The sequence below is a fragment of the Ursus arctos genome, unplaced genomic scaffold (genome assembly GCF_023065955.2).
Source record: "Ursus arctos isolate Adak ecotype North America unplaced genomic scaffold, UrsArc2.0 scaffold_21, whole genome shotgun sequence".
Classification (NCBI taxonomy): Eukaryota; Metazoa; Chordata; class Mammalia; order Carnivora; family Ursidae; genus Ursus; species Ursus arctos.
In genome coordinates this window covers 10,676,811-10,693,653 of record NW_026622886.1, presented here as the reverse complement: position 1 = coordinate 10,693,653, position 16,843 = coordinate 10,676,811, and the positions used below count along the sequence as shown (strand labels likewise).

General features: G+C 41.1%; 1 protein-coding gene across 1 annotated transcript in view; it reads right to left on the bottom strand.

Moving 5' to 3' along the window:
* The window catches only part of ALDH1L2 (aldehyde dehydrogenase 1 family member L2), a 58,152-nt gene that overhangs the window by 34,046 nt on the left and 7,263 nt on the right, over positions 1-16,843 (bottom strand). The window contains exons 2-10 of the mRNA XM_044384470.3: positions 15,346-15,490; positions 10,896-11,130; positions 8,334-8,499; positions 6,392-6,493; positions 6,087-6,176; positions 5,172-5,306; positions 3,860-3,985; positions 3,223-3,314; positions 1,139-1,286 (exon numbers count right to left, since the gene is read on the bottom strand). Coding sequence (XP_044240405.2) covers positions 1,139-1,286; positions 3,223-3,314; positions 3,860-3,985; positions 5,172-5,306; positions 6,087-6,176; positions 6,392-6,493; positions 8,334-8,499; positions 10,896-11,130; positions 15,346-15,490 — 1,239 coding nt within the window. The remainder of the gene's footprint in view (positions 1-1,138; positions 1,287-3,222; positions 3,315-3,859; positions 3,986-5,171; positions 5,307-6,086; positions 6,177-6,391; positions 6,494-8,333; positions 8,500-10,895; positions 11,131-15,345; positions 15,491-16,843) is intronic.

Here is a 16,843-nt window from a genome sequence, read left to right as displayed (position 1 = left end):
TGGATGGACATTTTCCCAAAGAAGATATACAAATGATCAATAAGGACATGAAAACATGCTTGTCATTAGTCATCAGGGAAATGTAAGTCAAAGCCACAATGACATACCATTTCATACCTACAGCTAAAATAGGAAAGACAGACAATAGGAAATGTTGGTGAGGACACAGAGAAACTGGAACCTTTCTACATTGCTAGTGGGATTGTGAAACGGTGTAGCCGCTTTGGCAAACAGCTTGGTAGTTCCCCAAAAAGTTAAACAGAGCTACCCTATGACTCGTCAGTTGCACTCCTAGGTATATACCCTGGAGAACGGAAAACATGTGCTCACACAAAAACTTCTACACACATTTTCATAGCAGCATTGGTTATAATAGCCAAAGGGTGAAAACAACCCAAATGTCCATTCACCGAGAGACAGATAAACAAAATGTGGTCTATCCATACCACGGAATACTATCCGGCCAGAAAAAGGAGTGAAGTGCACAAAACACATGACAACGTGAGTGAACATTGACCACATGGGGCTCAGTGAAAGAAGCCAGATACACAAGGCCACAAACTGTGTGAGCCCATGTATAGGAAATATCTATAACAGGCAAATCTGCAGAGACAAAAAGGAGATTAGTGGTTTCTGGGGGCCAGGGGTGGGGGGAAGAGAGCAGAGAATGACTGTCAGTAGATTCAGGGTTCCTTTATGGGGTGATAATCTTGTAGCAGTGATGGTTGCACAACTCTGTAAATATACTTAAAACCACAGAACTGTACATTTTAAAAGGGTGAATTTTGGGGCACCTGGGTGGCTCAGTCAGCCTACTCTTGATTTCAGTTCAGGTCATGATCTCAGGGTCCTGGGATTGAGCCGCCTGTCAGGCTCCGCACTCTGCAGGGAGTCTGCTTGTGATTCTCTCTCTCCCTCTTCCTCTGCCCCCTCCCTGTTCCCTCGCTCTTTCTCTAAAATAAATAAATATTTTTTAAAAATAAAAGGGTGAATTTTATGGTGTCTGAATTAGACCTCAATAAAATAGCTGTTTCAAGAAATGTCGAAAATCTAAAAACAAATGAACAAAAGGCACAGCATTCCCTTACAGCTTATGAGTCTTAATGATGTAGATTTCAGGCAGCATGGAGAAGCTTACATAATCCACGACCAGCTCCACTTCCTGATCTTCTCCTCTCAGTTTCCTCACAACTTTTTGGATGAAGTCTCCAAACTTGGTGGCCATGTAGACATCTTCGTTCTGTAGCTGAATCCCACCACACTTCTGTCTGATCTCTTCCACCAGCCTTAAAAGTAAGAAGCGACTCACATTACTTCCATTTTTAAAAGGGTTTAGAGGAACCATATTATTACATTTGGCAAGTCGCTTTGAGATAAGACGTGTCACGTGCGTATTTAGCCTATGAGATCTTCCACGATAATACTTGGAGAAATTGGATAAGACCAGGAGAACAAAATTAAAAAGCTGTCTTGAAAGCCAGTGGATATTCTTTTGTTGTTAACTTTGCATATGGCTAAAAATAAAAGAAACCAAGGCAGAAACACTTCACCTACTTGCAAGCAAGATAATAAGGGGCTCACAAAATCCGTTCCTTTCCTTTCAAAGGTACGCAAGGAATGAGAAATAAAGGAAAGTCCCCAGCTGTGAAGATTATGAAACAAAAGTCATATTGTATAATATGGTCTCTAGATCGTGTATAAGAATGAAACAAACAGGTGCTTGCGTTACATGGTTGCCATAGCTACTAAGTAGCATTGTGCCCTAAGTCAAGATAATTTTTGAAGTCTCTTCCGATCCTTTGATTTTTTCGCTTTAATTTTTCAAATGATAGCTATTATCTGCCATTTCTGGAATAGCACTGGTGTGCTAGATGCAGGATAGAAAGACTACCACGGTAGTTATTCAGCCATTTCTTCTCCAAGAGAGATGAAGGGCTTTGGCAGTCCAAGATAACAATATCAGGGGCGCCTGGGTGGCACAGCGGTTAAGCCTCTGCCTTCGGCTCAGGGCGTGATCCTGGCGTTATGGGATCGAGCCCCACATCAGGCTCCTCCACTATGAGCCTGCTTCTTCCTCTCCCACTCCCCCTGCTGTGTTCCCTCTCTCTCTGGCTGTCTCTATCTCTGTCAAATAAATAAATAAAATCTTTAAAAAAAAAAAAGATAACGATGCCAGGTGATTATAGTAATTCAGATACTCAAACAGAAAATGGACAATTCTTGCAGGAGCATCTTGCTAGCGAAAAAATAATGTTAGTAGTATAGTATTGAGATCTTTAACTGAGCAAATTATAAGTTTCAGGGAACTCGTGAATCCTAGCTGAGAAATTTGTAATTTGAGGAACAAAAACTCTCAACTTGGATAATGCTATTTGCTCTGGAAATGATTATTTGAATTACTGGAAAAAAAATTCCATGAATAAAGGAACTTTGTCCTGTTCTTGACACTATTCCCAGTGCCAAAACTGTTCCTGATATATAGTACATATTCAACGAATTTTGTGGAATAAATGAGTGAATAATCATTGAGAACACTTACTTTCTTTGACATAAGGAGCAGCATTCTTAATTTAGTTAGTGAATGGCCACAGTGCGGCCCTCAATGAAAAAATACCTTTGCGAGACTCCACTATTAGGATCCTCACAGACTTTTTTTTCCCCCATAAAAGAGAGACTTCTAGGACTCTAGCTCTTTCAACTTGCCATAAACCTCTATAGAGAAATTCTGACTATAGGATAATTATTCTTCCTCTTGTAAGTATCCTGATAATCCTTATTCTAGATATATCTTACTGGGTAATTTGGGGGGATAGAAAAAAAAGATATTGGGGGAAGTATAATCAATGTTGGGTACCCCTCTGAATCAGACTACGTAGGTAATTTCTGATTAATGTTCTCATCTAGAACTTCTCATTCCAATGCCATATTGGAGGAAAATTAGCCAAGATACGTGAGGACAAATTTTAAAAAGAAACAAACAATTACAAGCATTGGTTTTCTAGGTAAATAGGAGATATGAAAACAACTCCTGGCTAGCAACAAAGAGGAAGGAAATATATATGTTTGACCATGGAAACAAACAATCCAAAAAAGATGAAGAAAAGAGAAACAGAGTATAGTGGGTATGGTAAAGTGATAACATCTAGAACAAAGGATTGGATTGGATTTTCAAAGTCAAAGTCCCTAGGGGAGGGGTGGGAGTCAACAGGGTGACTGTTTTACCTGACAACATCCATTGAGCTTGCTCCAGATTTAAAGAAGTCTGTGGAGTCTTCAATGACAGGGACATTGCTTAAAATTCCAGCCCAGATGACCTATACAGCAAGGGTAATTTTTATGAAGGCTGTGCCATCTAGCTCCTCAACCAAACCTACTTTTTTTTTATCTTGGATACGTGGCTTGACTACATTTTTCAGCATCTCTTCAAGTTAGATCAGCCACATGACTGACTTTTAGCCAATGAACATGAGCGGAAGTGAACTTGACTCCTCGTCTTGACTCATGAAAAACCTCCTTCACACAATTTTCTGTGCTCTTTCGCCCTTCTTGGCTGTCTGGAATATAGATGACCCCTACAGTGACCTTGGAGATAGCAGAGCTTGGGTCCCCGAATGACTCCCCCCCAATCCTTACTTTCCAGCTTCACCCCTCACCCACATGCCAACCTAGAATTGCTTCGGATAATTTTGTCAGTGAGAAATAAATTTGCATATAAATTTTGGAGTTGATTTCCTACTGCAGCTAACAGAAAAAAGAGGCAAGAAAGTGCCATGCTCACTACTCTGAAGACTGATGGTCCAGTTACAAAACTGCTTCAGTTTCAAGGTAAGAGTAACATGAAGGACATCCATGTGTTCACCTTGATGGTCTCTGCCACCTTCACCTCTTCGGCTGTAAGTTCTACCACCGATGTCTCCCCGGCTGAAAAGTACTGAGAAGCAGGAATCATTCTTCCATCTTCAAACTGCAGATTTCTCACCATCAGCTACAAAATAGCAACAAAACAAGCAGAAGAACAGAAGATTAGGACAATCCAAAAGTGAGGTCGGTGGAGAAGGAGTGTCATATATTATAGGAATATAAGGATCAGTGTTATTTGGCAAATACAAAAATATGGATTGAAAGCACTCACCATTATGTGTAAAAGGACTGATATGGTATTTTACTAATGGCAGCAGAAAGGAGAAAGTTAAGTCTAGGGGGAATACATCTCGAAATGGATAATAAGTTCCTGAAAAATTGACACATGGATGTACATATTTAGACTGAAATCTACTATAATTCTGCTTCTTCCTCCCACTACTACAATGATTACTTCTCCTCCTCTTGTTGCCATCATCTGAACACTTACTCTGTAACAGGCACAGCATTGGGTATGTATGTATGTATGTATATATATATATATATATGTATGTACGTTATTTAATCTCATAAATGCTGGTGGAAGCAGGTGCCACTCTTATCCCCATTTTACTGTTAAGGAAATGGAGGCTCAACGAGGTTAAGTAATTTGCCCAGTGCCACACGGCTAGTAAGCCACAGAGCTGGGGTTACAACCCAGAACTAGCTGGACCCTGAAGCCTACAATTCTAATAAGCGATCTACCCTGCACGCTACCAGAATGTATGTGCAAGCTGCAAGTTCCGCTTTGCTTTCTTCAAAGAGTCAGCTGAAGCCGAGAGCCCATGCTCCCAAGCACAGGCAGTGTGAGTGGGTGCCTGCATGAGAGGCAAGGCTAGGAGCCTCTGAAGAGGACCACATCCCTCATATTTATCTCCCCAGACTCCAGCAGCGGGAAGGCAGACAGATGAGACTACACTCTGTTTTATAGATGGGGAAATGAAGACTCAGAGGGGAGAAGCATTCTCCCCAAGGCTAGTAAGTGGCAGAGGAGGGGTTCACAATCCGGTTTCCGGACTAAATTCCAAGCTCTTTCTCCTGTATCACAAAGCGGACTGTGCGAGTCTTTGGGGTGCAGCCCAGGCAGGCTTGTTCTCACCCAGGCTCCCAGAGCCGGCTCATCCCCAGAGAGAAACAGGGCACAGATATCTCGAGCCTCCCATACCCCACTGCAAAGCCAGATTACCTTGTGAAAGACATTCCCTTAGCAGCTGGGGTTATAGAAGGAAACCAACAACGTTACTTTGTAGGGGACCATATTGAACACTCACTGCTTTTCCATCATTACCAAAAAGAACAAGTCCATTTTTGGTAACAAGACCAGGCTTCTTGGCACCTTTAATTTCCAGTGGTTCTCCAGGAGGCACGGAGCTTTTCAGCAATGATGAGCCGTAGAATGTGACCATCTAAGAAAGAGACCAAACCCAGATTGTGACCGGAGGGAGTTACGCCTACAAACAGGGGCGTGTGCAAGCAGCCCTCCCTGCAAGCAGGCTCAAGTTGGAATTATCATTTATGATAAAATTGGAAGACCCCAACGTGGGAGACAGTATCAAGCATCTGTAGAAATGACACAAAGCAAGAGCTAATCTATGCAGGTACGACTGAAGAGACTCAAGAAGGCCTCACATCCAGATGACGTTTACCATTTATTCACACTGATACAAAGGTGAATGAGACAAAAAGTTCTCACAGACTTCGCAGCCTGAAGCGAGGGTTTTCAAAGGGGAGTGAAGGTGGTGGTGGGAGTCATGAGGGGAGATGTGGGGAGCAACCAGACTATTACAGTCCAGTGCGATTACTGATGGGAAGTACAGGGTGCTTTGTGGGCCAGTTAATGGAAACAGGACTGGATTCAGACTAACCAAGAGAGTGTGATGCTAACTGATTTGTGATTATAATTCTATGATTATTAGCTATCACTTATTGAGCACTATAATAGTTAACGTTTATTGAATACTGTGCCAGAGACAAGTACTTCAATGAATTAACATGTGTTGTCGATTCATTTAATTTTCATAGTGACCAATAACCAATAAAAGAGTCCCACTTACAATAAGGAAACCACAGCACCCAAAGGGTAAGTAACCTGCCCCGGATTTATGTGTAATACCTCTTACGAAGGTTACACACACACACACACACGCACACACACACACACACACAAATTGGTCCCTAGAACGTACCTGTCCATTTATCTCTGTCCAAGCTCCAGGGACTTTATCATGACCTCGGATCCAGTTATGTAAAACTTCGGCCGACTGATCCCAAGAAATCTAGGAAAGCACAGAGCACAGGCTGAATCTCCTAATGCTATGAGTGTCATAGGTAAAGAAACATTTCTCTCCATCGGTGGCGGAAGTAGGGTGGGGGCAGAATAGAACAGGATGGCTTGGAGATCTACCTTTTGGCCAGGAAATGGTACATCAGGAACCACGTACAAGTAAAGGACCAAGAACATTAAGGTGCGTTATTGAGTTGATATAAATACCTCAGCATTTTCCTTTTTCTGGATGCCTTCATATGTTGCCCCTTCTTCCCGCTGGGGAATCCGAGGAGCTTTTCCATCAGCTATGAGTTGGACAGCTTCCACCTAAAGTCAAAAACATGACCTGTGTTACAGCCCAATGGTCAGTAATGGCATCGTCTGTTTAACTGAAGTTTATGCTGGACAGAATTGCTACATATAAATTGGTCCGGGGGTGCCTGCCTGGCTCAGGTGGTAGAGCATGGGACTCTTAATCTCAGGGTCGTGAGCTCGAGCCCCACACTGGGTATAGAGACTACTTAACTAAATAAAACTTTAATAAATAAGTAAATAAATCTGTCCAGAGAGTCAGACTATGACAACAAGTACCTTTTCTTCAGTTCCATCTATGTCCCGGGCAATGTGGTAGCTACTTATGTAAAACACCCTTTGCAGACAGCACACCAATCCTGCCAGGTGGATATTATTATTCCAGCTTTATGGATGAGAAAACTGATTCTTGGAAAAGTGAAGCAACTAGCTCAAGATCACAGAGGTAGCTAGTGGGTGTCGAAGCGAGATCTGCACCCAAGTCTCCCTACTGCCAATATCGAGCTGTTACTCTTAAAAATGACTCCCTTGTTGAAACAAATATCAACCTTCCCTTGGTAATCTAGTGGGATTTTCAGTAATAGAATTGTAAGGTAAGTCCGTGTGAGTGATTTCTATTCATCATGATGATTCTAGAAAGTGATGCGTTGTTATATTTAAGTAATTTGCCTTGCTTTCTAGCTCAGGACACTTGGGATTATAAAACAGTTAAAAATCTATGCGTGAGTTTAATTGCCTTTGGGATGTGTCCTGAATTCTTTTCTGTGCCAGATTAATGTTTGCCTTGAGTTGAGAGCCTCTCTCCTTCACAGGGGGGCCTATGTGAGCTTGAGTTCTTGGGTCTCTCAGTATGCACAGCTGCTGACTAACCTCTCCAAGAGCATGCAGAGGGGGCACCCTAGGAAGAGGGCCAGTTCATAGCCCATTCATTTACCCACTTCTGGCTGTGGTATCATCAGGTGCATGATCTGGGCTTGAGCAAATGCCACTGAACACACATAATACTATTCGGATCATAATGATCATTTTTGAGAACCTACTGTGTGCCAAGTGTTTTACACAAATGCTACTTAATTTCTCAGCAGCCCTTATAAGTCAGGTAGTGTCCACATTTTACAGATAAGGAAACCAAGGCAGAAGAGGCCAAGTGACTTGCCTATTGTCATAGAACAGATAAGCGGTAGAATGAGAACTTTGATGTCCTTCTGACAACAAAGCCCTACTCTCATAATCATTAAATGATACAAAGCTCTGCTCTCCTCCCTCCAAAACTAATAGCTGCTTCTTCATACTGTCTTAGCATCCATCTCTTTGTGGCTACTTCTACCATATCCAACTCAGAAAACGTTAAATGACCCTGAAATTATCCTTCAATATTTTTACAGGCGAATATATTTTACTTCGTGGTGCACATGCTTTGAGCTTTTCACCCAGAGTGCATCTGAGTAAATAAAGCAATGCCAAATTTCACCCTGTTACACAGACTGAGTTCAAATACTTTTGAAGTCCAACTTCCATAGTAAAATTCCTTAAGATTCTGTACACTTCTTTACAATTAGTCGTTTTAAACAAGGTTGGCGATTCAAGTATTTGGCAAAATAAATGAAGCAGTTTCATTGCCACTCCATCTATTTGATCACTGTTCTCAGAAGAACAAGCTTCCTAGACTAAGAAATTTTAATGTTTGGATTCCCACCCTAAATTTACCATTCTTTTGGCAAATATAAAGTCTAATTTTGTTTTCAGCTTTATATTTTTTGTAAACATTAATATGGGAAATTTCTCAATAATAGAAAAATATTTCTGAAATGTTAAAGCTTTACTAAATCTTCTTGAGGGGTGCAGATATACTAACCATGGCCTTGATTCCTTCAGGGAAAAGAAACCGATTATAAAGTGCATCCACTGTATCATTGGGTTCAATGTCACACGACCTCTGAAGAAGGATGGGTCCTGTGTCTAAACCATCATCAGCCCAGAAAACAGAAAAACCAGCTTTCTTATCGCCCATAATTAGAGTCCTGTGAAAAGAAGAGCTTCAACTTAAAATGTTGCTTTAATGTATCACAAAGTGATGAATTAGTGATATTAAAGTGCAAGGTAGTGGGGCATCTGGGTGGCTCAGTCAGTTAAGCAGCCAACTCCTGATTTTGGCTCAGGTCATGATATCAGGGTCGTGAGATCGAGCCCCACATCAGGCTCGCTGAGTGTGGAGCCTGCTTGAGATTCTCTCTTGCCCTCTCCCTCTGCTCCTCCCCCATCCCACCCTCCCACCACCCCCTCTCCGGCTCACGCGTGCTCTCTTCTCTCTCTCTTAAAATAAATAAATAAATAAAGTGCAAGATCGTCACACTGGAAAGTAGACAGTGAGGGAACTACCATGAGAAATTAACAGTACAGCCAGGAGATGTCAGCATTCATAAAAAGTGCTACTTAATGGTACCACTATTTTATACATTCCCATATCTATAGTCTTTCTTGTTAATACACACTAATGACTGCTAGTCTATTCAAAAGGGCACTAGAATTGGTCATTACTACCACTCATTAACTTCCAATGTCAGCTTTCTACTGCAGCATCGAGCAATTTTGCCCACCTGGGTCCTACACTGTTCTTGGCCCTATATTAGACAGAATAAGATCATGGAAGATAAGACAAAGGATACTCAGTAGAGGAGAACTTATTAGCTCTCATAACTATTTATTTAGGTTATGTAACTCGGGTATAAGTCAGAGCCAGAATTAGCTCTAGATTGTCTAGGTAAATTATAGTAAGAGATCGTTGATTAATTCAACTCTTTGTATTTTATGTTCTATAAAGCTTTGCCTAGGGGTGCCTGGGTGGCTCATCGATTCAGCTTCCAACTCTTGGTTTTAGCTCCGGTCATGATCTCAGGGTTGTGAGATCAAGCCCCATGTAGGGCTCAGCCGGGAGTCTGCTTGAGATCTGAGATCTTCTCCCTTCCCTCTCCCTCTTCCTCCCCTACTGTCCTCTCCCCCCACCCCCAAGGGCATGCATGTGTGCGTGTGTTCTCTCTCTCATAAATAAATAAACAAACAAATTAATTAATTAATTAAAATAAAATCCTGGGAAAAAAAGAAGCTTAGCCTAAGAAAAAATGTTGACCCATAAGAGCTTATAATACAACAAATAAGCTGAATATGTGGACATATACATACAAAAGCATACCAGAGGCTAGGCTAATTTCAAGAGAGTATGAAGTAATGTATCATCCATGTTCACGACCTAAATAATTTTTAAATCTTGGAGCTACTAATCAAGCAAGACCTAAGTCAGTGAATCAATCAATCACTCTTTTCAGAAATGTTGAGGAATTAATTGGCATTATGTTATCAAGAGGCTTGAAAATATTCATATACTTTGTTTTTGTTTGTTTATTTTAAATTTCATTTATTTATTTGAAAGAGAGACAGAGTGAGAGAGAGAGAGAGAGAGAGAGCATGAGCAGGGGGGAGGGGGGAGGGAGAGGCAGACTCCCGGCTGAGCAAGGAGCCTGATGTGGTACTGGACCCTAGGACCCTGGGATCATGACCTGAGCCGAAGGCAGACGCTTAACACACTGAGCCACCCAGGTGTGCCCAAAAACATTCATATACTTTGATACAGTGATTCCGCATGTGGAAACAATGTGAAATGAGAAAAAAGTACAAGTTTAAGTGCAAAGATAGCCACACAGTAGCATTAGAAGAGGAAAAAAAAAAATCGATTCATGCCGAATACAATGAAATGTCATTCACCACATTTAAACTAAGTGTAGATCTCTGCCTGTTTCATAACTTGACACCGAGCGAAATCAGGGGGATGGCCAGGTAAAGGAGAGAAGGTAGAAGAGTGTACCTGTGCCATTTAGGAGTTACAGTGTACCTGAGGCAATAAAAATGTTAGACCATAGTCCCTTCCCTCAAGAAGCTTAAATTTGAATGGGAGAAGACAGAACAAAGAAGATAATTGCAGGTAATTCAGCATTCCTTGAAATGTACTTGAGATGCTCCTGGGAAAAAAAGTTCTATGGTCAAATAAGTTTGGGAACGTGGTGTACTCAGATCCCCTCTTGGAGATTACGATGCTCTCACGAAAGCACACATAAAAGGTTCTCAGAAGTCCAGTGATCAAGAAATCCAGCATAAACCAAACTTGTCTGACTCTAGAACCTTTGCTTGCTCAATTACCTAGTTCTATCCAATGGAGCCAGTACTTCATAGACTAGTCTTGAAAATGCTGTCTAGCCCATGTAGTACTGATAAGTCTCAGGGGAGTTCATGCAAGAGTAGCAATCAATCAGGGCCTCACAATTGCTCAAGCATACCTATTTTCTTGATCCCCTACATAAAAAACAGAAAGATCAAAGGCAGTGGAAACAGGCCCATCTTCTCTATAATTAAACAAAATCCTTACCAGTTGATAGCAGAGGCTCCTCTGTGCCTGGGAAGGATGGAGGGGTGATATATGATGGAACCGTGCTTTGGGCTGTCAATGATATCCATAGGGATAAACTGTGTGCAGAAGGGAAGCACGTTTAGCTCAGCACCTACAGATTTGTAGGCCTCTGCCACCTCCTTTATGGTCTTGCCCTTGACTCTCCATCTGGGGAACTTGAACACTGGGGTCCCATCTTTCTCTGCAGCTAGAGCTGAGCATGAAAAAGAAAGTTATTTTCATTACAAAAAAAAAAAAAGGCCCTAAGTTAATATGGCTATGGATTCACACATTGCGGTTTTACAGCTTCAAGAAACATTTGCAAATAAAACATGGTGAAGAACAATTTAGATTGTGACCAGGATTTAACCTGTTACAATTTTATCATGCACCATCCATTTTCCTAATGTGATTTTTATTTATATATTTGAGGGCATAATATATTGAAACTCAAAAGTTTGGCTAGATAACATTTTAAAATTTTAACTGAAAGCTTTTTCTTTTATAGGTAAAAAAATTATACTTTTATTACTGATACAGCCATTTAAAGAATATTTGTTCGTTTGTTAAATTTGGAGCTGGTACATCGGCATTCGGATTAGACATACCCTCTAGCGCAGATGGAAAACCACGAGCACCTTCCCATGCCTATTTCCTGGAGGGAAGTCTCTTTTATTATTATTTTTTAAAATTTTTTATTATGTTATGTTAGTCACCATATAGTACATCCTTAGTTTTTGATGTAGTGTTCCATGATTCCTTATTTTGCGTATAACACCCAGTGCTCCATGCAATACGTGCCCTCCTTAATACCCATCACCGGCCTATCCCATTCCCCCATCCCCTCCCCTCTGAAACCCTCAGTTTGTTTCCCAGAGTCCATAGTCTCTCATGGTTCATTCCCCCTTCTGTTTATCCCCCCTTCGTTCTTCCCTTCCTTCTCCTACTGATCTCTCTGCTATTCCTTATGCTCCATAAATGAGTGAAACCATATGATAATTGTCTTTCTCTGCTTGACTTATTTCACTTAGCATAATCTCCTCCAGTCCCATCCATGTTGCTGCAAATGTTGGGTAATTGTTCTTTCTGATGGCTGAGTAATATTCCATTGTGTATATGGACCACATCTTCTTTATCCATTCATCTGCTGAAGGGCATCTCAGCTCCTTCCACAGTTTAGCTATTGTGGACAATGCTGCTATGAACATTGGGGTGCATATGGCCCTTCTCTTCACTATGTCTGTATCTTTGGGGTAAATACCCACTAGTGCAATTGCTGGGTCATAGGGTAGCTCTATTTTCTTTTAACACGAGGCAAACTGGAGATTTGAACACATTCTCCCCACCAAACAGTGAGATCCCAAAAGATGAAGAGAGAAAGTTTTTGAGCTGAGCTGGGCTTGTCTAGATCCTTCTCCCAAATTCACCAGGTAAGTTAGTGGAAGAGAAAAGCCAAGAATGGAAAATACATGCTCCTCGTGAGGGTTTTGACATACTGGAGAAGGTCCAAGGCTCTTTCCAGTGGAAAATGTCCTTTCGCAAAAGAATGGCTCCATCTACCTTTGTGTGGAAAAGGAACGGTCCTTCAAAGCTCAGACAGCACTAGCTCATTTTTTTCCATAATAAGGTATCACTTTTACTAGCTACATACCTTACGTATATTAAGCATATATGTTAATTTTCTACCAACAACTCAAAGCAACTACATTTTAGGCAATTTTATCTGTATTTTTGGCCTTCCATTCCTTTCTCCCCCATTGGATCATCAACCTGCATTGACTTTGGATGGGATGATGCCTGCACTAAAAAGCCTAAATTCCAAATCTTAAGTGAGTCCTGAAGGAATCTGGCCATTAAGCCAATGCCATGATCAATTCACTTTGAAGAATGGGAGAGACCCATAAAATAATGTTTACAAAATGTGAATGTTCATAAAACATTCAAACAACTGTAAACAACTCATTTTCAGATGATAGAAAAATGAATAATCGTGGCAAAAAAAAAAAGGTGAAACTGGGAGAAAATTGTGCAAGGTTAGACTGGGAAAGAAAAATGAGATGAGAAACTTAGAAGTCTTCATTTTAAAAATCTATGCCACTGAGATAGGCTTGCGGCATCCGCCTGTCATTCTTCTGTATTGATTTGTGGCTGCCCCAGGGCTATTTTGGGCTGCTCTAGTTGCCCATTCTGACAAGAATGGTTAACCACTGTCATTTTGACCACTTTTCATGAACTAGGCACAGGGCTGTGCACATTATATACATTATTTCATATAATCTGTTGGACTAAGCTTAGTGAGTTTTAGTAACTTGCCCATCATCATGCAGCAAGTAAGTGGCAGAGGCAGAATTAATTCCATGACCCCAAAACACATACCGTTAACTACATCTCTACCACATCCCAGCCTCCTCCACCAGTCAGATTGGTATTTTTTCTTATCTATGTTATGCCAGTGGCCCAAATGGCCATGACCAATAGAAAGGAAGTCACAGTCCTGGGACCAGACACTAGGGAAAGTTTTCCAGGACATCCTTGGAAAGGAACTTTAAGAGTCACATGCTTGCAATTCTTCTGAAGTTCACGTGCATGGCAGAGACTGCTAGTTGCCCCCCTTCCTCCTTTAGCAAGGATTCCTATACTTTAGCTGAGCACATAGCCAATCTGAATAAGATCTACATTTCTCAGTCTATTCTGCAAACAGATTTGGCATGTGACCAAGTTCTAGCCAGGGGGATACAAGTGGGACTAATATGTACAACTTCTGGATGATATCCGGAATAAAGGCTTGCCTTCTGCTTCCCCTCTTTCCTTTCCTGCTTGCTGGAATGCGGACTTGATAGTTAGGGCTACAGCAGCTATCCTGGACCAGGAGATGAAAGCCCAGTGTTGATAATGATGAAACAACAAAGAGCAGGAGCCTGCAACGTGATAAATATAGAGCTGCCCCATCACTCTCATGGCCAACTCAGACTTGATAAATGGACTTCTATGTCACTGAAGCTAATGTTATTCAACAGCCAATCCGATATCCCAAATATGAGTCCTCCCAAATATCCCCCACACGAGGCTGGTGAGAATAGATAATAATAGCACAGACAGTCCCCGTAATAGGAACCTGTCCCTTTCTGCCTTTGGAGCCAGGTCTATATTCACGAGGCAGATTCCCTCCAAAGTCCCCATGTTGGGATAACCTTTTTTTGAAACAAGGATAATTTCTCAATCAAGTGATTAAACTCATATGTACATATGTGTTCTTGACCCAACTTTTTTTTATCTTGACTCTTGAAAAATAGTGTTAAAATATAATTGTTTGTAAAGTAGTAGCAAGAATTAGGATAAACCTCAGAACTGCTGCTCCTGAGGAAAAAAAGGATAAAATTTAAGGGTTATCTCAGATCAGTGTTTTCCAACCAATCTGTTGCATTGTACCAGTGATTTATGAAGATCTAATTCAAAAGCCAAGATGTCTGGTTGCTCATTCTGATTCCCTATCCGTACAGTTTGTAGACTGTTTCTATCTCTGTGTCTTAACACCTATTCTCAACATAACTATAGTTGACTCTTGAAAAATACAGGTTTGAACGATGTGGGCCCACTTATATGTGAAATTTTTTTGAAAAATATAGTACTGTAAATGTATTTTCTCTTCCTTATGATTTTTTAAATAACATTTTCTTTTCTCTAACTTATTTTATCGTAAGAATACACTGTATAACACATATAACATACAAAAAATGTGGTAAAAAACTGCTTATATTATCAGTAAGACTTGCTCTGGTCAACAGTAGGCTATTGGTAGTTAAATTTTGGGGGAGTCAAACGTTATATGTGGAATTTTGACTGTGTAGGGGGTCATGGCCTCTAACCCCTGTGTTGTTCAAGGGTCAACTGTATAGATTGCAAATCAGAATCCCATTTTGGATTTGCTTTGAGGATGGCTATCCTCAAATGCATTCTTTATGATCCCACATCAGTTTCTGTTCCTAGAAGTGGCCCTCCCTTCATTTCCACTGGAACCTCTGAATCAGACATTATTCTAGATCTTCTATAACACCTTTGGAAAGTCACAAGCGTAGTTCAGAAAAAACATAAGCCTGGAAATTCCTCTGATGGACCTGGTGATTACCTTGGAGGTAAGTGGAGAAACTCTTAATACGATGGGGCCCTGCACCTTTGTCTCGAGGTCCACGGAGAAGGGGGGATTGAGTCTATATCTATCATGCAAGTAGACTTGGCTTGAGAAGGCTTTCAACAGGTAGAGTGGACGTGGCAGAACCCAGAGGGGAGGTTGCTAGTCTGGGTCTTTGGGGCCTGTGGCAAAGAAGTAGAAGTGTAGACATGCTAATGAGGGGTAGGGGGTCTGAGCTGGGGCTGGTGCTGCACGGGTCAGTGCAGAGTCCTTGAGTCAGTAGTTCCAAGATATACTCACCCAGCGGGTCAGCTTTTCCATCCTTGTCTGGAACTGTGAACACGCCTACAACTCGGTGGCCCTCTTTGCAGAGGTGGTGGTAGACTTCCTGCCCAAAGAGGCTCTGACCAATGAGTGCCAACTTCAGCTTGTTTTTGAAATAAACCTGTGAAACAATTCAACGATGACAGATATTGGCCTGGATAGAAGGCATATGGATGATAAATACTCTTTTTTCAATCAAACGAGCTGCCTTGAGGACAACGAAAATCTCAAAGAGCTACATTATTGACATACGCTGGACCCAGGCTACATTATACGTAGATAGTGGTGAAAATAACTTCACACAGAAGAATTCCTCTTTTCCCCTTTGCTCTAATTCCCCTGATTATTCATCATAATCATTGGGGTTGCATATATTTTACAAGCCATTCCAACTCCTTGGTGAGATGAAGCCAGATGTTACCAAGTAAGTGTAAGTTTCATAGCTAAAAGGAGTTTAACTCTGACCAAGATCTGTTTCAACATGACGATGTTTTTATGGCCCTGTGATAGAGAGAGAAGAGCTGGACTCATCTCTTAACTTCCAAAGGAGGCCAAGAGCTAACATGTGGTCTGTAACACGGGGGTCAAAAGCAGACCCTAGAGCTAGACTACCTGAGGTCAAAATCTTAGTCGTGTGGCCTCAAGCAAGCGACTAACTTCTGTTGCCTTTTTTCCTCACCCATGAAATAGGAATAATAACACCAACCTCACAAAATTTTGATTGAAGTAGAGGCCTTATTAGGCAATAAGAAGCTCAGTGCAGTGTCTGACACAAAGTACTGTTTAAGTCAAAGCTTCAATAATGTCTTAGAGGTTTTGCCACATCCTAGACACAGTTTCGCGTTTCTTCGTATCGTCCAGAATTCCAAAATCCTTGTAAATGGCCCAAATCCATTTGGCCTCAAAACCTGGATTGCTCTAATGGAATGTTCTTTATAGGTTTCTTGTAAGTTTGCACAAATTCTTTGGGCTTCAAACTTGACCTGAACCGATATACTGCTACTTATAGTCTTTTTTTATGGTATTTATAAGGACTATATGAATATCTATATGTATTGCTGCAGAAAGATCAATGTATTTGGTTACAGATACGGTCCCGGACCCTGCTGTGAATTGTATGGAATATACTGTCTATGTACCATGTTAACTTTCTAACATGGGGATAATTCTGAATCCCAAAACATATTTGGTCCCACAGGTTTCAGATAAAGAATTAAGGCCTGCACATCATTTCATTTCATATAATCACTGCAACTACCATGTTTTATTATCTCCCATTTTACACTATTTAATGAATGAAGAAACCAAGTCTTAGGTCAACCATATCCCCAAGGTCATACTGGCAAAAAGGAGGAGAGGTGGGATTTAAACCCAGATCTGGCTGGCTCTAAAGCCTACCTTGTTCTTAAAAATAAGATAATCAAAATGAGTTACCACCACCACCCACCTCTTTTTTCTTCCTTTTAGAAGATTA